We start from the raw sequence: 22,290 nt of genomic DNA, 5'->3' as shown, positions 1-22,290 counted from the left end.
CTATAGGCCTAGGCTGCTGGGGGGTTCCCATAATGCACTGTTTCTTTTCATTTACCTTATTTACTTTGTTTATACTCCACTCTGCATTTAATCATTAGTTATTATTAACCCCCCCCCCCCCCCCCCCCCCCCCCCCCCCTCAGCAAATGACACCCCCCCTCTCCCTCAGCCTGGTTCTGCTGGAGGTTTCTTCCTGTGAGGCGACTGTTTGTTGTGATTTGGCGCTATATAAATAACATTGAATTAAATTGAATTAAAGAGTGGAGACTGATGGGCTTCATTTGGTTTTCTTGTGCAAAAAGATCAAAGTGCAGACTTTTGTCAAACACATACTTTAATGATCTTTTAGTTTAATCTGGACTCTGAATGTTTGCTGGCACCTAATGAATACCTGCAACTTTAGACTGACTCTGAGAGTTTGAGTTCAAAGTGATCGCAGATTAAAACTGACTGTGATTGAAACAGGTGTACAGTGTCCTGCAGAGGACAAACCTGATGGCTTCAGGACAGAAAGTGAAATTTGTGTTTTTGTGTGGATGTAAACATCCATCATCTCAACATTACCCACATGAAACCCTGTTGAAGCTCAGCAGGTAGAGCAGGTCATCTGCTAATTGGAAGTTTGGCAGTTTATTCCTGGCTGCTTGAGTTAAATAGTGAACCCTAAGCTGCTTTGATGTGTTCATGGGAGTGTGATAGATAGAAAGCACTAAGGTGCAGAAAAAAAGTTCTTGTATGAATGGGCAAATGAAGTAGATTAGAAAGGTGCTATATAAGAACAAGTCCATCCATCCATTCTCTTCCACTTATCCTGTTCAGGGTGGGGGGTCGAGGGGGCTGGAGCCTATCCCAGCTGTCATAGGGTGAGAGGCAGGGTACACCCTGTACTGGTCGCCAGTCTGTCACAGAGACAGACAACTATTCACACTCACAGTCACACCTATGGGCAATTTAGAGTGACCAATTAACCTAACGCCAGTAAGTGCATGTCTCTGGACTGTGACCCAGACACAGGGAGGACTCCTGTTACAGAACAATCAACCCATGGTAATAATGACCAGGATTAATCCTGTTGAAAAGGTTCAGTTTCTTTGATTACTGATGATGATCGTCTGTATTTGGGCTTGTGATCCATAAATTATCAAATCAATTCTGCATCTTGAATCAATGTGAATTTAATTTGAGTGTTCCCTCAGAGGCAGAAGGGAATCACATGTAAAGAAAGCCCTGAAAACATGTGCTTATCCCAACTGAGCCTTCATCACATCAGCGACCATCACAGGACAGAAGGTCACACTGAACCAGGAGAGGAACCAGCACTGAACACAGGTGCTGTCTGCACCACACGTGTCAGAGTCAAGGCCCACGGACCAAATCTGCCCCACGATGTAATTTCATACGGCCCGCGAGATGATTTCATATAGCTATTATTAATGGCCCACTGTAAACAGCGCTCCCACCACTTACACTACAAATCCCACAATACACCACAACAACTGCTGCAGGTCAAGACCTGTGTACTAACCCATTTGTGTTGCCAGTGACTCATTGATCAGTAATCAGCAGACAGCACTTTTTACAGTGACATATAAGCAGCCTGACCCCCAAAAATGGCCAAATGAAAAGTGGAAAACAGGTGGGAGGCAGAGGACCTGATCGCTGACATCGCAGGTAAACCATGTGTCTCTTTCTCCACCTGAGAAGTGCGGGAAAAAGAGCGGATTGGTGGGACAGTTATGGGAGGTCTCATTTTCATTCATTTACGAAAGTGTCAATTAATTTCATCATCATTTTTATCTTTTTAGGTCATTTTTATTTAGTTATCGTCCCGTTATCGTCATGAAAAAAAGGGTCGTTGAAGAAAACTATGACGAAAATATTTCGTCAGCGAAGTGAAGCGCAGTTCAAAAAAATGAAGAGGACAAAATGCAGAAACACCTCAGCTGTTTCTGTACAACTGTTTACAATCAGGTGTGACAATAAATTTCCTCACAAATGATTTGTATCAGTCCAACAACAGTTGCTGTCCTCCACAGACAGAGGGCGCCGTCACAGGCTGACTCACCAGTACTGCTGTCATTCATTCACACTGAAGGTTCAGCTGGTCTGCCTCAAAACTAATTACTCATTAAAAAGGAGGTAAATGACTACATTTACATATTTACATGTGACATTAATGACTAAAAGTTTCCATAAGATCCATATTTAAAAAGCTCTTTAATAAAAATGTATCAGAGTAGATTTAGAAGGTTTTACCTCCTGATGAAACAAAAGCAGACGTGCAGAGAGAAACACTGTAACAGTTTCTGTTTCTGTGCTGCACACAATAATGTTTCCATAACAACCATCATCGTAACAGAAGAACATGTCAGTGTAAAACTTTCACATCATTAAAACTGTATAAAAAAAAGATTATTTACATGTTCTGAGCACATTAATCAGCTACATGTGATGTCATCAGTGGTCTGATGACTGATTCCTGTGTAGGTATGATGGTTGGATCTGGACACTTTACCAGATCAGGTCACTTATACAGCAATGCTGCCTAAGTCAAAGTCACACAGGTCAGTGTTTGGCTCCAGTTTGGCTCCTGCAGGTCTTGATTGTTCCCAACACCAAGGCGGATTTTGGTCCTCCTGGGATGAAAAATCTGGTCCCATTGTTACATTTCCAGATAAATGAGTCAGATGAGTTTAATGCTAAAGCCCTCCTCAGCTCCTGCCACACACACTTCCAATATCTGCCATCTACACAAACTCCACATGCTCTAATTCCATGTTTACACTTATTTCCATTTTCCAGCTAAACATGAAGAAACGAGGGGTGACTCAGGACTTTTGCACAGTACTGTGTCTCTGTAAGCTGTGAGAAGCTTCCAGATGAAACAAGCTGCTGATGATTCAAAGGATCAAACTTCATTGTTGTGGAGAAACCTGAGACCAATCACTGAGGTCACACCAGTGACCGAAAATATAGAATAACACTGTCACGTGTGTGTATATACACAGTAATAACAGTAAAAATAACATATATACAGTGTTATTACTGTGTATATATACAGTGTTATATACACAGTAATAACACTGTATATACACAGTAATAACAGTAAAAATAACATATACAGTGTTATTACTTTGTATATGTTATTTTTACTGTTATTACTGTGTATATACACACATGTGACACACAGTGTGTGTGTATATACACACACACTGTGTGTCACATGTGTGTGTGTGTATATATACAGTATGCAGTCTTTCAGTTACTCTTCATATTGACTCTAATAAAAATATCCAGGGCTCCATGCTGCTGCAGTCAGACTCATGTTAGCTGGTCCTCAGCTTCAGCCTGATCTCCACATCCTGCTCTGAGCTCTGTGTGAGTCTGTGTGCAGTCACATGACCAAGAGTGTGTCAGCAGGAGCTTCATGAGGACCAACACACTCCAAGGTTTAGTGTGACTGCAGTGACATGATGATCCAGGAGGAGGAAGCAGGAAGCTCAGTCTGGTCTTTGACCTCTGGAAGTGTGTCTGTCAGAGAGTGAAAGCTTGTCACTGAGTCCATCATCATCAGATGTCTCAGTCTGATCTTCACAAGCAGCCAGCTCAAACTCCTCAGACAGGCCTGCATCTGTCTCCATGCCCCCCTGCTCACTAAGGACTCTGCTTCCAGTGTGGAGGTACCGGGAATCATCACTGCCAGTTTGACCTTCATGAAAAAGCTCTGCACTGATGTGTCCAAGGTCAAAGTCCCTCTCTGTTTCACCTGAAGTCAGTGACATTTGTGGAGGTCCTCCATCTGCAGGTGGAGCTGGAGACAGGCACAGAGCACAGACAGCAGGCCAACAGGCCTCAGCCCAGCCCGAAGGACTGAAGATGAAGGGATTGTTCTGAGGTGCTTACAGCAGAACCCACACATGATAGCAGAGAAGATCCAAACTTCCTGCTCTAGCCGCTCCCAAAGGTGCTTTATGATTTTTTTTACAACTATTACTCACTTTACTATACTATTTGTGTGGGAGCCAAGTTAAGTTAGGTTATATATATAGTATTTATTTTGCTGTAAACCTTATTTTGTTTAAGTAGTAATTTAATAAGTAACGTTAAGGTTAAAATTTAAGTAAAATTATTTTGTTACATTCATGTTTTCATATTGGGATCTTGTTGTGAATAGAGTTTGAGTAAAAGCGGGGTTATAGTTTGAGCTCGTCACTTCGTGAGTTTATGCAAATTAGGTGCAGCACGGGAGGGGGAGCGGGGAGTGCAGTATAGCGCTGCAGCATAAGACAGAGCCACACGGTTTTGCTACCGTAGTCTTGTTTAATGTGGAGGAAACTTAGGCCTGGATGCTCTTGTAAAAGGATGTGAACCTGTAAATAAAACTTTTCTTTTTCCTTTCTACATCGGAGTACTGTGGAAGTTTTTCCTCTTCGAATTAACGGACACGAGTGAAACTGGGGACATTAACCTTGTGGCAGCACAATTTGTGTGTCCTTGTTTACATGTTATAGTTGTGGTTTGTGGATCAGTGTGGATTTCCTGCAGTTTGGATTATGATCCTCAGTGTTCCTGCTGTTAGTGTAGCTCTGTTTTCTTTTTACGCTCATTTGCTTTGTGTTGTTTTTCAGTTCAAAGCTGCTTTATTGGCTGCTCTGTTTTTGCTTCCTTTCTGTCTCTGATTTGCTGAAGCTAAGCTCCTCCCACTGCTCTACATGATGTCATTGTTCCAGTCTCTACACACATAATTAATGATGGAAGATCAAAGGAGAAAACTCCTGATGTGGTTACAATATTTGCAGCTGTAAAAAGTCATATTTTCAGTTGTAACACTTCAATCTCAGCTGTTAATAACTGCTTTATGACATCAGCCAGGACGCTGTGAGGGTGACGGAGGGGACGGCAGGTCTAATCAGACAGGTGAGCTGAACAGGTGTACTGACTCCAACCAGCTGCTTCACTGTGGACAGCTGCCACGTGACCCTGAAAGCAGCTGATTGGTTCAGTTATTAAAATCCTTTTGGATGTAGATGCAGGCCTGTGATTGACAGCTCATGATCAGCTGCTCTCTCAGAGATACGTGGGAGGTCCTCGTTTGGTACTGCAGTACTTCATGTACTTTAAACTGAAGATATTTAATGAGTGCTTTCCAGCTCAGTCTCATCTATTATTACCTTTATTTTCCTGGAGAAACTGACATGTTTGATCATGTGTGATGATTCTGAGGCTCGCCCAGCTGTAGAGACCAGTTAACCCAACCCCACTAACTGCAGGTCTGTGGACTGTGGGAGGAAACCCACACAGAGAGGACACAATGGAATCAAACCCAGGACCTTCTAGCTGTGAGGCAGCAGTGCTAACACCACCGTGCTGCTGTATTAACACACTGCACCTAAAATCACACAACATAAAATCAGAGCAGAAAACAATAGTTTTTAATGAAAAAGACTTTTACTGTGAAAACATGTTTAATATATAAATATACATTTAACAAAGTCAACTGCTGCAGATGTTTCTGTTACAGAACAATCAACCTGAGGTATTAATCACCAGGATTAATCCTGTTGAAAAGGTTGTTTCTTTGATTATTGATGATGATGGTCTGTATTTGGGCTTCTGATCCATAAATAATCAAATCAATTCTGCATCTTGAATCAATTTGAATTTAATTTGAGCAGAAGGGGGTCACAGGAACTCCGATGTAAAGAAAGCCTGAAAACATGTGCTTATCCCGACTGAGCCTTCATCACATCAGCGACCATCACAGGTCACACTAGACCAGGAGAGGAACCAGCACTGAACACAGGTGCTGTCTGCACCATCAGCTATCAGCCAATCAGCGACAGCTTTCACCCTCCAGATGAGTCAGCTGTGGAGGCAGCTGCTGTGACGGCTGCAACATCTAAACCCAGTGAGTGGTGGGTTAGTTTACAGTCCTCCAAGAAGCTGGATTCAACTGTCCTTGAATTTATGAGGACGGAGGAGCTATTTGTAAAGTATCACTAAAACTGACTTAGAAAAAACAGCAGAAAAATCCTGCAGCCTCTGAGGTCAGCATGCTGCTCTGTTACTGAGATCCTGAGAGTGATGGACAGACAGCTGAAAAGTGTCTCCCTGCCTCTTCTCAGCAGGAGCTTCGTGAGGACCAACACACGCCAAGGTTTAGTGTGACTGCAGTGACATCATGATCCAGGAGGAGGAAGCAGGAACCTCAGCTCGATCTTTGACCTCTGACCTCTGCAAACACAATGAGCCACAATCCTGGAGTCTAGGAGGAGTCTGATGCAGGCAGCAGACCGTTATGGACACCTTCATGATGTTCTTTCGCTCTGAGGAGAGAAGAACATCAGAGCTAAAGGAACATCTGCAGAGACATCAGTGCAGCTCAGTCACTGAGCTCATCACTGTCTTACCTTCCATTCTGATTACATGGTGCTTCTTCATCTGTGTTTCCATTCTGTGAACTAAAAAAGAAGAAAACATTACAACATTACTGTTTCAGATAAATCAGGTGTTTCCATCTGACTCAGAGACTCTGAGAAACAAACATACCTGTTAGTGTTTGTGTGTCTGTGATTAAAAACACTCAGAGTCCTGGAATTAAAAATCAGTGTCAGGATGTTAGTAAATGTTAGGATGCAGGAAACAACAGTTTCATTCTTCTCTCATCCTCACCTGGATGAAGACTTCCTCTTCTTTATGAAGCACCATAATAATAATAATACTGCAGCAACAATTAAAATCACACCCACAGTAACACCAACAGCTGTTCCCACATTATTTCCATGTGGTCCACACTGAGCATCAGCTGCAGGTGTTCCTGCTTTTATCAGCTGAAGGTTTAGATCTTCACATCTGGAAGGACAGAGGGACATGTTTCCAGCACAGTGTCCAGATGTTCCACATCCACATGTGTCCATGTGTGCTCTGAAGCTTCACTTACTGTGTGTGTGGCTGACAGGATGCAGATGTTCCATCTGAAAAGGTTCCAGCTCTGCAGTCGGAGCACTCGGTGTCTGTGGAGGCTGTTCCTGAGGAGAACGTGACAACATGAACATGTGAGCATCAGTGTGGACTCCCCACTCTGACAGAGACCTTCAAGGTCTGGCCTCTCCCACGATCTGCTGATGTTGAGGCTTCATCCACATTGAGACGCCTCTGTGTGCTGCAGCAGCCACACATCAAGCTGAGACAGCATCAGAGTGTCTGCATCATCCAGCCTTTAAGCAGCTTCCAGCTCAGGGTGGTGGAGGTGTTGTTGAAGGTGCAGCAGCTGCTCCTCTCTGCAGCTCACCAACATCACTTTATCCAACTTACTGCAGACGTCCTCTCTGTCTCCACCTCCACAGCACTGTCAGTCTGTTCCTCCAAGATGACCTCTAGTCCATCCCCATCTACACTGTGGTAGAAGAGCTTGGATCTCCTCCAAAGCTTCAGGCCTTGGTTCCCTTCCTGTCCTCTATTAAAGATCTGTAACCAGATCCTCTGTTCTGACATGAGGCGTCTTTTATGGAGATGATCTGTTTTGCTGTGTTTTGTTGTGTGTGGTGTTTTTTGTGCTGAGTGTGTGTTTAGAATGCACTGATTTAATGAAGACTCAACAGCTGTTGTGTTGCTGCAGCTGAGGATCTTAATAAACCAAACAAACTGAAACGTGGTCTCCTGAACACAGACCCCCCCCCCCCCCCCTGCTCTTCCTCTGTCTGCAGCCAATAGCAGCACAGTTTCCACTGACGTCCTGCTGCCCAACAGCACAGGAAGTGCTCCATGTTCGCTGTGACTGATCAGTATGGACTGATGTGATGGAGCTAAATGCTAATGATGTGGAATAAACATGACCATCGAATAATGAAGGGCTCAGTTTCAGTTTAACACCATGTTGCAGAGTCGTCTTGAAGCTGACTGACTCCCTCACCTGTGATCGGATCAATCCAGGGCTGGACTGGGACAAAAAAAAAAAATAAAAAATCAGCCCTGGCATTTTTGGCTTAGACCGGCCCACAACTGTCTTAATAGCATTTGACACTGTCTTACTGTTATTCAATGTGAACATACCTTTTGCTAGTAATACTTTTATACTTTTTTACACTTACTTTAGTAATGCTTAAATTACAAAGCTTTTATTTATCATTTAGCAGTTTTAAACTCTGTTATTTCACCTGTTTTAGTGCTTTTAAAAACATGTTTAACCAGCTCAGAGGCTACAAATTCAAACTACTGTGCAGCCTTTCAACAAACCTTTAACCTAAATATCTAAAATGCTATCATGCAGCCTAAAATGGACACTTGCTGCTCAGCCAACACTTCTCGGCCTTGACCATTTGCTATTTCATCAGATTTAAGGTGCCGTGGCTGCCAGATTTTTGGAAGTATGCAAATACCAATAATATTAATACTAATCAATCGCCATTGCTCATCATTCTCATCATGTAATAGAGCTAACGTTACCTCCATCAACTCAAAGTCCCTGTATTATCCAAACGTTACTACCTGCTTACGTACTACACTTTCCCGCTCACTCTGTCCCTCGGTTTCCAAAGCCTGCATCTCTGGCTGCTCCTCTCCCTGCTGCTGTCTTCACCTACAGCAGAGGGGCCCAAGCCTTGAAGGGGCCCTAAGCAAGGTAAAGACCCCACAATAATTACAGAGAAAACCCATCGTTCATCCTAATCTTAAAAATAGAGAGGGTGTCTGTCTCCTGAATCCAAGCTGGAAGCTGGTTCCACAGAAGAGGGGCCTGAAAGCTGAAGGCTCTGCCTCCCATTCTACTCTTAATAGGAACCACAAGTAAGCCAGCAGTCTGAGAGAGAAGTGCTCTGTTGGGGTGATATGGGACTATGAGGTCTTTGAGATAAGATGGGGCCTGATTATTCAAGACCTTGTATGTGAGGAGAAGGATTTTAAATTCTATTCTAGATTTAACAGGGAGCCAATGAAGAGAAGCCAATATGGGAGAAATCTGCTCTCTCTTTCTAGTCCCTGTCAGTACTCTAGCTGCAGCATTTTGGATCAGCTGAAGGCTTTTCAGGGAGCTTTTAGGACAGCCTGATAATAATGAATTACAATAGTCCAGCCTAGAAGTAATAAATGCATGAATGAGCTTTTTAGCATCACTCTGAGACAGAAATATTAGAGTGTAGCCTACTCATTAAATTAGTGTTGTTACAAGTGTACAAATCTGGACAGTTAGAATAGTCTCTTATTTCTTTTAGGAAATTGGCATTTGTAAAAAATTAAAACAAACCAAAAAAGTTTCATGACAAATGTGGGCGAGCTTGGGGGGCCCCTGGTGGTCAGGGGGCCCTATGCCGCCGCATATGTCGCCTATGCCTCTGGCCGGCTCTGCCTACAGCTGCTGTTGCTGCAGCATTACTGTTACAGAGGACGTGGAGGCTACAGCAGCGAACATGTCTGTGATCTTTACACATTTTGTAGCATCTACAGTGACACTCTTCAATTTCTTCACATGTAACTTCTCTGCACCCCCTTTCTGCTGCTTCGGTTTCTCCATGTTTCCTCCTTTAACACACGCACTCAACACTGAAACTACTAGCGGGAGTTACAGGGCACCACGCAGAGAAAGGGTGGGGCTGCTTTCACCCTATATCCTGATTGGCTCCATCCACTGTCTATACTGAAAATGGGCCAATTGGCCACCCCCTCTGAATTATGGGCTGGTCTCTGAAAAAAAAAAAAAAAATCCAACAGCATTGGCCCTGAGGACAGTCAGCCCACTGGGCAAATGCCCGGTACGCCCGATTACCAGTCCAGCCCTGGATCAACAGCTTCTTGACACAACGCCCACAGACAGTGAGGGTGGAGTCCTCCAGATCCTCCACCGGAACGCTGTGTACTAAGCCCCTTCCTCTATACTTCATACATACAACTAGGGTTGTATAAATCGATTATTTTAGTAATCGAGTATTCTATCGATTATTCCAGCGATTAATCGAGTAATCGGATAAGAAATACTCTTTTTATTAACAGTTTATCTGCATATTTTAACTTCCGTACCGCAGTTTTTCGCCATGTGAACAAACAGCGGTGGATGGAGCAGCTACAAAGTTCTCTTTTCTTCACCTTAACACTTGCTGATCAGGTGCTTGATGAAGGACCTCCAGCTGTTTCACAGATTTAATGGTGGTTACTAAAAGAAAAAGCTGCTGTTTTGGACGCTGGAAAAACGTTTCCTTTTTCACTACTTGAGCTCACCGTCACAGCTTCGCCTCTTTGCGCTTGCGCAGTTCAAACCGCTGCCTGCTATGAGTGTTTTGAAAAACTAGTGGCTGCGGGAGCCATGGCGCATGTGTGAGTAATGGTGTAATGCTTTGTATTCACAAACATTCTTGAAAATACGTTTCTACTGCAGGTCTATATTTAGTCACTAATAAGGGATTAAAGTATAAAAAATATTTTGAAGGAGCCCCTCGGTCCTGGGGGGCGGGCCTTCCAGTACCGAACCATCGCTAGTGCTAATGGCCCGCGCTCGCTAGCAAACCAGTTCTGGTAGCTACAGCTGAAGTAAAGACAAAAATAGCAGCTGAAATTCTCAGCGAGCACAACACACACAGACACACAGAGAGCAGTGGAGGCGTGGAAATGCATGTCAGCGACAGTTGCCACCCGTCCCGTAAAGTACGGAACACGGCATGTTACGGAGCCGTATTCCACGGAGTCCCGTAACATACGGGGTTCTGTATTTTACGAGACAGGTGGCAACTCTAGTGATGATCCACTCTGTGTTAAAGGAAATCCATCGCAGCGACGGAGAGCTTTTCAGAATCTGTGTGTGTGTGTGTGTGTGAATCACTCACACACACACACACACACACACACACACACACACACACACACACACACACACACACACAGACACACACACAGTAGGTGGCGGTAATGCAGTTCTATGTTGGTTTGCCAGCCACCAATAATAAGGAGGTCCAAAGGGTTGTAACCTGCTGTTCAGCAAACAGGGAAACCAAGGAAATGTTGATGGACTGGAGGAAGACGAGGGTAGACCACGTCCCACTGCAGATAGATGGTGTCTGTGCTGAGAGTCGCCTCTTTCTTGGGGTGCACACGGCTGACAACCTAACCTGGTCTCCCAACATGTAAACAGTGATTTTTAAGGCTCAGCAGAGGCTGCACTTTTTAAGACTTTAAAAAGTGGCCAGTGGAGTTGGTGTCATTTTAGTGATCATTGATGAGCAGGAGTGTGTGTGTAGAGGAATAAGTGTGAAGTGTTTTTCTCTCCCCTCAGCCCAACCGGTCGCAGCAGATGACTGCCCCTCCCTGAGCCTGGTTCTGCTGGAGGTTTCTTCCTGTTAAAAGGTTTTCTGTAGGGTCTTTACCCACAACACAAAGCACCTTGAGGTGACTGTTTGTTGTGATTTGGCGCTATATAAATAAAATTGAATTGAATTGAATCTGTGGAAGCATGTATCTGTTTTTAAAGGGATTAGATGGAGATTTGCTGCACAATGACAATAACAGATATTCTGATTACATGAACTTTGGTGTCATTTATAAACACAAACCTACCATGTTTGCTGATGTACTGTCCTGGTCCACAGCTGCTGTGTCTCTGTGCTGTCTCACAGCCGTCTCCTACAGAGTAGATACAGTAGAATCCCTGCAGGGGTTCACAGACTGTGTCTGATGTTCCTGTACATGACCTCTTTACCTTCAGACCAGAACCTGCCAACATCACAAGAACATACACAACATGTTTGTTGGTCTGTAGATGTTGATCTGGAGAGACTCTACAGCTGTGCTCATGATTCATGACTGAGAAACTCCTTCAATCATCATCAGCAAATATGAAACATCATCAGCTTGAATGTATGGACTCATGATAAAGACCTCCTTAAAGGTTTAAAATTACTGGACCATAAAACTTGTGGCTGAATAAAGAGACTAACAGAGATGTACCTGCTGCACAGACTGAACATAAAGTGCACTGTTCCAGTCCAGTGGGTTCATCAGTGTAGGTTCCATCCACACAGAGCAGACAGGAAGTTCTTCTGTACTCATTACAGTGAGTTTTTACTCGACTCCCTGATGAAAACAAAAACAACAAGTTCATTCCAATCTTGTTCTTTTTTCACATTGTGTGTTTAAGTTGTGTGTTAATAAACTCATGCACTCATCATTCAGCTGGTTAAAGCTTTTCAACATTAGGTCCACAACACCTTCGGATTTATTTCCTGTTTTTGTCGCATCTGCGGCGGATTTATTACACACTCTGGCCCAGAAAGTGAGACGCCGAAAGAGAGGGAAGCGCGCTGGCGTCCTTGTGAGGCTAAGGAGACGTGGATTACGCACAGCCTTACCTGGGATTTTCCTCTCCAACGTGCGTTCACTTAGGAACAAAATGGACGAACTGACACTGATGAGGAGCATGAATAGAGACTTTTCCAAATCCTGTGTGTTATGCTTCACGGAGTCATGGCTGTGTGAGGAGATACCGGACTGCGCGCTCCAGTTGGAGGGATTTCATCTCCTCCGCGCAGACCGGCAAGCTGCGCTTTCCGGCAAGGCTACAGGTGGAGGAGTCTGCTTCTACATAAACAGTGGCTGGTGTACGGATTAGGGTTTAATATTTTTCCCGAAAATGACATGAATCAAATCCCGGGAAATGACGAGCCATTTCCCGGGAATCCCGGGAAAAAGTTTATTTATTTTTTTATTTTAATTAGGCCTTCTGTAGCCTGTGTCGGCCTTAACCTATTGTGATATTGTAGATGTAGCTTTCCAGCTATGTCCTGTTATGCCCAGTAGGGGGCAACGTTGGCTTGATTAACGCAATAAAACCTACATCTCGACATTCGAGTGCTCGAGCTATGCGGTGTTGTATCGTTCCTCAACACTCCCTTAACAAATATAATTCGAATATTCCTCCATTGTACATGGAATTATACCAAGATATTTTACAACTGCTGGTGCAAAACAATACGGTTCATCTCCACAGCATTGATAAAGGCTCAGCCACGCTGTCGTGGCGACATCTGTTGCGCTATATCTCCACCAGTGGAACGCTGTAATAGTCATTGAAAAGTTAACTACCGTACTTCACTATAATATGGCATAACACAGGGCCTTGAGTAATGCACTACGACTTGGTCATTGCCATTCTGGCAACAGCAAATTTATAACACCGTGTCTGAGGGTTAAAGTAGGTTCGCTGTGAATCGTCTTTTGAAAAACTGGCCAATCCTTATAGCCTAAAAAATATACATTTTACTCAACTCCATTTTAAAAGCGAAATATGTTAAAGCAATCTATTTCATGATAATTTCTTCACACATTAGGCCCGTATCCTAATTCATGATTGTTAGTAAGCGGCTGCAAACGAGGAAAAGAAACACTCGAAGTTAAACAGATATTTCTTTATTGTTCAGGGCAGGCATATTTTATAGGCTATATAATGCAATATAACAATATATAATAATATAAAATTATATAATACAAAATACCTTAGGGTAAACACATTGCCTACGATTTCAACAAATTAAAGAGGAAAAAAGTACAACTGTGTAATACCTCTATTAAAACGCTTGCGATGAAGGCTGAAGCCTTAAACGGAGGCTGAACGTGCCTGAAATGAAGAGTAATGCTTTTCGCATTAAACGAACCCTTCTCTCAATATTTCCTTAAATTTAACATTCTGAAGCTTTCTTTTCTTTCTGAAAGTCAAATCGACGCGCGCGACTTTTTTCCCGGTTTCCCGTCTAACGTTTCCCGGGAAACGGGAAATGGTTCTGATCGCATTTCCCGGGAATCCCGGATCCCGGGATTAAACCCTAGTACGGATGTGACAGAGATTGCTAAGCACTGCTCTCCCTCACTGGAATATCTTTTCATTCACTGTAAACCGTTCTACTCTCCGCGGGAGTTCGCTTCATTCATACTGGCTGCTGTTTACATCCCGCCGGACGCGGACGTGCACGAGGCCCAGTGCGCGCTCACAGAGCAGATTCTGTGCATGGAGCGGACATACCCGGACTCTCTTATCATCGTACTTGGGGACTTTAATAAAGCCAGCCTGAGACAGGAACTTCCCAAATATAAACAATATATCACATGTCCGACCAGAGAGGAGAAGACACTAGACCACTGCTACAGCACGATAAGCGGGGCTTATCACGCAGTGCCCCGCGCTGCACTCGGCCTCTCTGACCACGACATGATCCACCTGATCCCCGCGTACAGACAGAGGCTGAAGCTCTCAAAACCTGCGGTGAGGACAACAAAGCAGTGGACCCGTGAGGCTGTGGAGGAGCTCCGCACATGCTTCGAAACTACAGACTGGGACTCAATGAGGGCTGCCTGTGACAGTCTGGATGACTACACGGACACTGTAACCTCGTATATCCACTTCTGCGAGGACAGCATTGTGCCATCACGCACCAGGGTGTGTTATAACAGTGACAAACCCTGGTTTACTCCCAAACTGAAGCAGCTGTGGATAGAGAAGAGGGAGGCTTTTAAAAGTGGGGACAAAGACTGCTACAAAGAGGCCAAGTACAGGTTTAGCAAGGAAGTGGCCACTGCTAGATCACATCACTCTGAGAATATACAGCAGCAGATCTCAGAGAACGACGCGGCCTCTGTATGGAAAGGTTTTAGGCAGATTACCAACTACAAGCCTAAAACCCCCCACTCCACAGACGACCTACAAACTGCAAATAGACTGAACGAGTTCTATTGTCGTTTTGATGGTCAGTTCAGCAGCCTTCACACCTCCACCAGTCCCAACTACAATACAGCCAACACAAATATTCACCCCCCAACCTCCCCCACTCCCCACACCTCAGAGAAGCCCACATCATCAAGGACTCCCACCCCAGAGTCCCCCTCCTCCCCCACCCCCACAGTCTTTTGTATTCAGGAGGACCAGGTGCTAAAGCAGTTCAGGAGTGTCAAAGCTCGCAAAGCTCCAGGTCCAGATGGTGTCTCACCTGCCACACTGAGACACTGTGCTAACGAGCTTGCCCCATTGTTCACGAACATCTTCAACTCCTCACTGGAGGCTTGCCACGTGCCTGTCTGCTTTAAAACCGCTACCATTGTTCCTGTCCCCAAGAAGCCAAGGATCACTGGACTAAATGACTACAGACCTGTGGCACTGACTTCTGTGGTCATGAAGTCATTTGAGCGTCTGGTGCTGTCCCACCTCAAGTCCCTCACAGCCCCCCTTCTGGACCCCCTGCAGTTTGCCTACAGAGCCAACAGGTCTGTGGACGACGCCATCAACCTGACTCTGCACTTCATCCTACAGCATCTGGACTCCCAGGGAACCTACGCCAGGATCCTGTTTGTGGACTTCAGCTCTGCCTTCAACACCATCATCCCTGATCTCCTCCAAGACAAGCTGTCCCAGATGAACGTGCCAGATCCCATCTGCAGGTGGATCATTGACTTCCTGATGAACAGGAAGCAGCACGTGAGGCTGGGGAAGAATGTCTCGGACTCCCGGACCATCAGCACTGGCACTCCTCAGGGCTGTGTCCTCTCTCCTCTGCTCTTCTCCCTGTATACCAACTGCTGCACCTCTGACCACCAGTCTGTCAAGCTTATTAAGTTTGCAGACGACATGACTCTCATCGGACTCATCTCAGACGGGGACGAGTCGGCCTACAGGATGGAGGTCAAACGTCTGGTGTCCTGGTGCAGCCACAATAACCTGGTACTGAACGCCCAGAAGACAGTGGAGATTATAGTGGACTTTAGGAAGCACACAGCCCCTCTACCCTCCATCATCCTGACTGACACCCCCATCACCACAGTGGACTCTTTTCGCTTCCTGGGAACTACCATCACCCAGGACCTCAAGTGGGAGCCCACCATCACCTCTGTCATCAAAAAGGCCCAGCAGAGGATGTACTTCCTGCGGCAGTTGAAGAAATTCAACTTGCCAGCAAGGACCATGGTGCAGTTCTATACTGCCATCATTGAGTCCATCCTCACCTCCTCCATCACTGTGTGGTACGCTGGAGCCACCACTAGGGACAAACAGAGACTACAGCGCGTTGTGCACTCTGCTGAGAAGGTGATTGGCTGTAACCTCCCATCTCTCCAGGACCTGTACACCTCCAGGACACTGGGGCGTGCAGGTCGGATCACAGCCGACCACTCTCACCCTGGGCACAGACTTTTTGACCCTCTCCCCTCAGGCAGGAGGCTACGGTCCATACGGACCAGAACCTCCCACCATAAGAACAGTTTCTTCCCCTCTGCTGTTGGACTCATGAACAATTACCCTAAGACTGTTACTACCACCCTCCACAAACGCTGATGACCCTATGTCTATGCACCTGTCTGACTGCACTGATGTACATATTAGTGGAATATAGTCTACATTATTTTATCTTTTAATTAGTCTCTGCACTGTATATTTTGTAATTTTGTAATATTGTGTTATAGTTATAGCTCTAATATCTCTGTATATTTGCAATTTGTATACTTGTATATTGTCTTATAGTTTTTATACTTATTTGTTTCTTTCTGTAAGCACGAAGTACCGCAGCAATTTCCTAATGCTGTGAACCTGTTCACCCATATGGCAATAAAAACCTTCTGATTCTGATTCTGATTCTTACCTGCAGAACACCTGGGACAGCACTCACTGCCTATCAGATACTCTCCTGGATGACATGTGAGGCTGAGAGTGATGAAGACTTTGATCAGGATGATCTGAAAGGAAAGGTTGAGCTGACATTGTGTTACTGCACACTTTACTGTGACCATCCACTGCTCACAGACTCACAAAGAGCAGCAGAAGAAGAAGACATGGAGTAAGAACATGCAGCACCTGCTCACCAGGTGATTCTAAACTCCAGGAAATATTTACCAGGAATGCTGCAGAGCTCAGAGGGTTCCTTTTTAAAGTCATTTGATCCTCCAGGCTCAAAGGTTCCTCGGTCCTAAGAAACCATATCACTGAGATTTGGGAGGATGGAGGTTTTAACATGAAGAACAGCTGGACAACATCTGGAAACACAAAGAAATGACAGAGTCACAGTTAGGAGAGCTTCTACTGATGGATCACAGAGGTTTCTCCATGATCACATGATCAGAGCTGTAACATGAACTATGACATCATCAGTGAGTGAAGCTGCTTTGACTCTAATGCTCCTCTGATGATGCATTTAAAGGAAGCAGACAGCAGTGCTGAGACTCACTGAGCACAGAGAGGAGCAGCACCACAGCTACACCACCCTGAGTGTACTGCAGCCCCTCGTAACACTGCATCCGGTCACTGTCTGCTCTCTTGTTCCTCTGCTCAAGTATTTCCCTTTGCCTTTAATGCAGGAGTCAGCAGCAACCAGCAGGGGTGTCGCTCTGACCCAGCAGTGACTACAACAGTTGTTTTTTATGACGTGTTCATTTTCATCAAGTTTTGAGTTGTTAGTCAGATTAGATGAAGCACGTACCGAAGCTGGATTCTGAGGGGTTTCCTTTCTTTTTTGTTCAGTTATACAGGTGATTCAGATCCTTTCACCCCCGAGGCCTGCTCTGCTCCGCGGCCTGTTGTTTGTTGGAGCCAAAAACGAAACTAACACAAAATGTCGGCTCTGCTCCGTCTGTGAGCTCTGTGACAGCAGCAGCGTCTTTATCCGTCTGTGTCCGGGAAAGGAGAGACGGAACCCTCCGCTCACGGAGCTCCGGTACAGATGCTCGGTCCCAGCCTGCTCACTGCTCGGTCCCGTTCGGTCCGGTTTGTAGCTGCTAATGGCGCTAACTGCGGGGGTGGCAGCTACCGGAACTACTTTCAAAATAAGAGCCCCTCATTAAACCGGAACTAACACGGACATGGAGAGAGTGAATACACTAACCCATCCACCCATAGACAGACATTAGAATTAGAGCAGAGCCCGGAGTGCACGAACCTACATGATTACATTAGGATTTAGAGCGAAATAAAGCAGAGTAACAGCAGCAGTTGGAAGTCTGTCAGAGGGTGCGGTTTCCGGTCTGTTTTGTTGTCAACTTCGCGACTTTTCAGACGTCAGTAGGCTTTAAACACAAATACATTATTTCCTGTTACGGTAGTGATGCAAAGCGAGGCTTTCTGAGGCTCTGAACCTTTTTGAATCACTGTGTCAAAAAGTGGTTCGCTATTAAAGGTTCATTCAGTACTCTTGGGTGACACCTGCTGGCTACAATGGTTGTTGCACAGCCAAACGAAGCCCTGCAGATGTGACGCACCTTTCAGGTATAACAACACTTCTTAATGTGTGTTGGGACAGTTCTCAAATGACCTGCTATCCAACTGTGTTTTATGTATTTGTTCTTTGTATCCCAGATACAGTTTTTCCTTTGTTATTGTGCTTGCTGTGCAGGACATGTGCACACAGAGGTTTCTCACAGCAGTTTGGACAGCCTCCATGATCACATGAAAATGCCTGAAAGACAAACAGCTACACCACCCTGAGACAGCTGCCACGTGCTGCTACAAACCCTCAGCCATCAGTGGAAGCTGAATATGAGCTGTAATTCAGTCAGGTGATGATGAGGTTTCTGGTTTGGCTGAGATTAACCTCCATGATGGAAGCAGAATAAACTGATCCAGCGTCTCTGCAGAGCTGTCAGGATGTTTGGAGCTGAATCTGCTGCTTGTCTTTATGTCCTGATGCAGGAATGTGTAAACTGACAGATCAGGGAACGCCTTCCTCTGCCTGGGATACCAGACCCCCACCCTGCATCAACACCTGGGGAGGGTGTTCAACGGGGAGCGCCCAGCTGGGCACAGCCTGAAGAGGAGACAAGGCCCCACCCTCCTGTAGGCCCACCACCCACACAAGGTATCAGGGGCTGGGTGCAATGTATGCTGGGCTGCAGCCTGATTCCCAGATATCAGTGCTTGGAATGTCACCTCTCCGGTGGAGAAGGAGCCTGAGCTCGTGTGTGAGGTTGAGAGATACCAGCTAGATGTAGTAAGCTTCACCCAGTCGGGCTGGGGAGAGGGAGGTCTGGGTTTTTCTGCTCAGGCTGCTGCCCCCATAACCTGATCCTGGATAAGCTGAATAACATGGATGGATGGAAAAATGATCAACATTTGAATCCAGGGATCAAAGTGAGAGCTTCTTCACCAGGAGCAGAAACATCTGCAGCAGCAGAAACATCTGCAGCAGCATGCTGATACTGTTCATGGAGATCCTGAAGACTGATCTCAGAGCAGCTCCACAAAGGATCACTGTGATGCCTTTAGTGTAAAGACATAAATAAGTTAAGAAATCAGTTAATTAATAAATAGGTTAAATTAATTGTAAAAACAGTTTTTAAAAAAGTGTCGAAAGAATGTACCAGAGTGAGAGATCTGTATCTTTACTATCTTTATGGTGACTGTTGGAATCCACAGTATTCCTGACTTCGCGCCATTATCCATAATTCATAGCAGAAGCCGGTATTTTCCTTCCGTTTGCGCTGTTGTTCACGGTTGCGGGCTTACACACTTGCTGTTCATTTAAACATTTTAACACTGAAGTTTCTTTTACCTGCCTAAATGGTACCACATTGGAGGTGGAGACATAGCAAGGATGTTTTAAAAAGCAGCGAGGTAACAGAGCCTCACCCGTCACTGTGTAAATGACATAAATTATGGCCTGAAGTCGCTACATCCACATTATCAGTTACCTTGTTTTTTCTGAAGGTGTTGATGGCGAGGAATCACGTAATTATAAGAGCACCAGATTACCTTCAAAGCAATAAAATCAACAAAGTAAGGCTGAACAAACAAGGCGACGTTTTTTTCCTTAAAGCAGCTGTAGAGGCTAAGGACTTAGCATGGGTCACACTAAGGGAAAGTGGAGCAGTGGAGACAGTCAGCTGTTCCTGTATCTCTGATTAGGGAAATCATGCAGTGATGCTGCAGCTGTTCTGTGGAAGGTAAATCACTGATCTGGATATCAGAGTGTTCAGATCACTGAAACAGAAACACTGGACTGGCTGAAGGCTGATCGTGGAGACACGCAGCTGTCATCCTGCTAACTGCTACGTGTTTACATGAAGGTACACATTGTTTAAGCTTTGTGTAGGCTGTATGCTGTAGTGTCACACTATAAATAAAATAATGTAAAAAAAATAAGAGGCTGTACATTAAAGGAAAACTTAAAACATAAGGAAAAAATACAGTAATAGGATGTGCAACTGGGTAGTATAATTTGGGGGGAAAAAGAACAAATTTACAGAATAAAATAATTTGAAAAAATTTACAAACTCATGTAGTGACAACCGACAACAGCACAAGTTGAATCTGAGCTCATGTTCCAACTAATAAAGCACAAAGTAACTGAATTTTGTCATTAACTCTGGCTCTGACTTTGGGTAACCGGAAGTATAAACCTGAACAGCGGAAGTAGCCGTCTGTCATGGAGCCTACGTACGCTCTTCCAGAAACCCGTGGATAGGAGTGAGTTCATCGTTGGTGTTGTTTCTCCGATGGAGGGGGACCTGGCTGCAGGCAGGAGGCCCCACCTACCTCAACTCCACAGAAAGTTGGTCTTCTTTGTGAGTTTATCGCTGGGAATTGCCGCTGTCACAAAGATGATGACCTGACAGACGTCTTTGTCTGAGCTCGGTCGTTTTGTTCAGGGTGTTTCATGTTCATTTATAAAAATCAGTCCACAGAAAGAAGTAAAAAGAAAAACCAATGTCATGTATATGCTCGTTGACCCGAGCGGCAGAGAACACCACTGCACTAAATACTGACTGAAATGCTCAGTAATCAAATTAATAACGAGACCCAAATAATATTTATTGGAAATTCTTGGTTTCTGACACTTCTGGATAAATGAAACTGGCTCGAGGTTGAAGTGACTCAGGAACATCATCACTGAGAATTTGCTAAGAAACAAAACCTGTGGAAATATATTGTGATGCAAGCAGCACAGGACTGGGAGCTGTTCTGATAGAGGATGATCAACCAGTCATCTTCTCATCTAGGTCAATGACTGATGCTGAGACGCGCTACGCGCAGATTGAGAAGGAGATGCTCTCCATTGTTCATGCCTGTGCCAAGTTTCACCACTACATATTTGGGAAACATGTTACAATATACAATGACTTCGGGTCTCACGGGTCCACTGCTTTGTTGTCCTCACCACAGGTTTTGAGAGCTTCAGCCTCTGTCTGTACGCGGGGATCAGGTGGATCATGTCGTGGTCAGAGAGGCCGAGTGCAGCGCGGGGCACTGCGTGATAAGCCCCGCTTATCGTGCTGTAGCAGTGGTCTAGTGTCTTCTCCTCTCTGGTCGGACATGTGATATATTGTTTATATTTGGGAAGTTCCTGTCTCAGGCTGGCTTTATTAAAGTCCCCAAGTACGATGATAAGAGAGTCCGGGTATGTCCGCTCCATGCACAGAATCTGCTCTGTGAGCGCGCACTGGGCCTCGTGCACGTCCGCGTCCGGCGGGATGTAAACAGCAGCCAGTACGAATGAAGCGAACTCCCGCGGAGAGTAGAACGGTTTACAGTGAATGAAAAGATATTCCAGTGAGGGAGAGCAGTGCTTAGCAATCTCTGTCACATCCGTACACCAGCCACTGTTTATGTAGAAGCAGACTCCTCCACCTGTAGCCTTGCCGGAAAGCGCAGCTTGCCGGTCTGCGCGGAGGAGATGAAATCCCTCCAAATGCTTCGAAACTACAGACTGGGACTCAATGAGGGCTGCCTGTGACAGTCTGGATGACTACACGGACACTGTAACCTCGTATATCCACTTCTGCGAGGACAGCATTGTGCCATCACGCACCAGGGTGTGTTATAACAGTGACAAACCCTGGTTTACTCCCAAACTGAAGCAGCTGTGGATAGAGAAGAGGGAGGCTTTTAAAAGTGGGGACAAAGACTGCTACAAAGAGGCCAAGTACAGGTTTAGCAAGGAAGTGGCCACTGCTAGATCACATCACTCTGAGAATATACAGCAGCAGATCTCAGAGAACGACGCGGCCTCTGTATGGAAAGGTTTTAGGCAGATTACCAACTACAAGCCTAAAACCCCCCACTCCACAGACGACCTACAAACTGCAAATAGACTGAACGAGTTCTATTGTCGTTTTGATGGTCAGTTCAGCAGCCTTCACACCTCCACCTGTCCCAACTACAATACAGCCAACACAAATATTCACCCCCCAACCTCCCCCACTCCCCACACCTCAGAGAAGCCCACATCATCAAGGACTCCCACCCCAGAGTCCCCCTCCTCCCCCAACCCCCACAGTCTTTTGTATTCAGGAGGACCAGGTGCTAAAGCAGTTCAGGAGTGTCAAAGCTCGCAAAGCTCCAGGTCC

General features: G+C 45.2%; 1 protein-coding gene across 1 annotated transcript; it reads right to left on the bottom strand.

Moving 5' to 3' along the window:
- Positions 1-5,466: 5,466 nt before the first annotated feature.
- LOC115777909 (tumor necrosis factor receptor superfamily member 14-like) lies at positions 5,467-17,735 on the bottom strand. The gene is made up of 10 exons (XM_030725931.1): positions 17,433-17,735; positions 16,850-16,989; positions 16,599-16,692; positions 11,929-12,054; positions 11,539-11,694; positions 6,941-7,028; positions 6,673-6,852; positions 6,550-6,591; positions 6,411-6,461; positions 5,467-6,326 (listed from the first exon to the last, which is right to left on the bottom strand). The coding sequence occupies exons 2-10, from the start codon at positions 16,967-16,969 to the stop codon at positions 6,266-6,268; spliced, it is 918 nt and encodes a 305-aa protein (XP_030581791.1). The 5' UTR covers positions 16,970-16,989; positions 17,433-17,735; the 3' UTR covers positions 5,467-6,265.
- Positions 17,736-22,290: the final 4,555 nt, after the last annotated feature.

Source organism: Archocentrus centrarchus, unplaced genomic scaffold (assembly GCF_007364275.1).
Source record: "Archocentrus centrarchus isolate MPI-CPG fArcCen1 unplaced genomic scaffold, fArcCen1 scaffold_85_ctg1, whole genome shotgun sequence".
Classification (NCBI taxonomy): domain Eukaryota; kingdom Metazoa; phylum Chordata; class Actinopteri; order Cichliformes; family Cichlidae; genus Archocentrus; species Archocentrus centrarchus.
The sequence above is the reverse complement of the archived record's forward strand: the minus strand, read 5'-3'. Positions and strand labels throughout refer to the sequence as shown.

Bases quoted from the DNA above. Each gene is read 5' to 3' on its own strand.
- LOC115777909 (XM_030725931.1), bottom strand. From the start codon at position 16,969: ATGTTAAAACCTCCATCCTCCCAAATCTCAGTGATATGGTTTCTTAGG. The intron at 12,055-16,598 runs GTAAGAATCAGA...TGTTTTCATCAG, and splicing joins CTGTCCCAGGTGTTCTGCAG to GGAGTCGAGTAAAAACTCAC. The intron at 6,592-6,672 runs GTGAGGATGAGA...TTTTAATTCCAG, and splicing joins AAGAGGAAGTCTTCATCCAG to GACTCTGAGTGTTTTTAATC.